Below are 516 nucleotides of genomic sequence, written 5' to 3'. Positions count from 1 at the left end.
CGAGGCTCACACGTGCGTGGTGTGGGTTCAAGCCACACCTAGGACAGGTAGAGTGAGGCACACACCTGGCGAGGGTTCAAGCCACACCTAGGACAGGTAGAGCGTGGCACACACCTGGCGAGGGTTCAAGCCACACCTAGGACAGGTAGAGCATGGCACACACCTGGCGAGGGTTCAAGCCACACCTAGGACAGGTAGAGCGAGGCACACACCTGGCGAGGGTTCAAGCCACACCTAGGACAGGTAGAGCCGGTGGAAGTCATTGGCGCCGAAGCCGGCGTTGCACTTGGGGCACTTGCGCTGCCGCGTGTCGTAGCGCGTCTTGATGCACTCGAAGCAGAACACGTGGAAACACTTTGTGAGCACGGCGTCCTTCTTCTTCGTCTTGCACGACGGGCATGTCAGCTGTTCCTGTGGATGCCAGAGACATGCAGACGTCAGTCACAGGCACACACACACGTGTGAATGCTAGCGCACAGACGACATACAGACAATACATACACACACACACACACA

At 58.1% G+C, this 516-nt stretch overlaps 1 protein-coding gene across 1 annotated transcript in view; it reads right to left on the bottom strand.

The window, feature by feature from the left end:
• Window positions 1–6: 6 nt before the first annotated feature.
• LOC106818150 (E3 ubiquitin-protein ligase BRE1A-like) overlaps window positions 7–516 on the bottom strand; it is a 37155-nt gene continuing 36645 nt past the window's right edge. The window contains 1 exon segment of the mRNA XM_014822875.1: window positions 7–405. Within this exon segment, the coding sequence (XP_014678361.1) occupies window positions 235–405 (171 nt within the window). The 3' untranslated portion in view covers window positions 7–234.

Source organism: Priapulus caudatus, unplaced genomic scaffold (genome assembly GCF_000485595.1).
Source record: "Priapulus caudatus unplaced genomic scaffold, Priapulus_caudatus-5.0.1 Scaffold2055, whole genome shotgun sequence".
In the NCBI taxonomy this organism is placed as follows: domain Eukaryota; kingdom Metazoa; phylum Priapulida; class Priapulimorpha; order Priapulimorphida; family Priapulidae; genus Priapulus; species Priapulus caudatus.
Note: the sequence above shows the minus strand (reverse complement) of the source record. Positions and strands in the feature narration are given on the sequence as shown.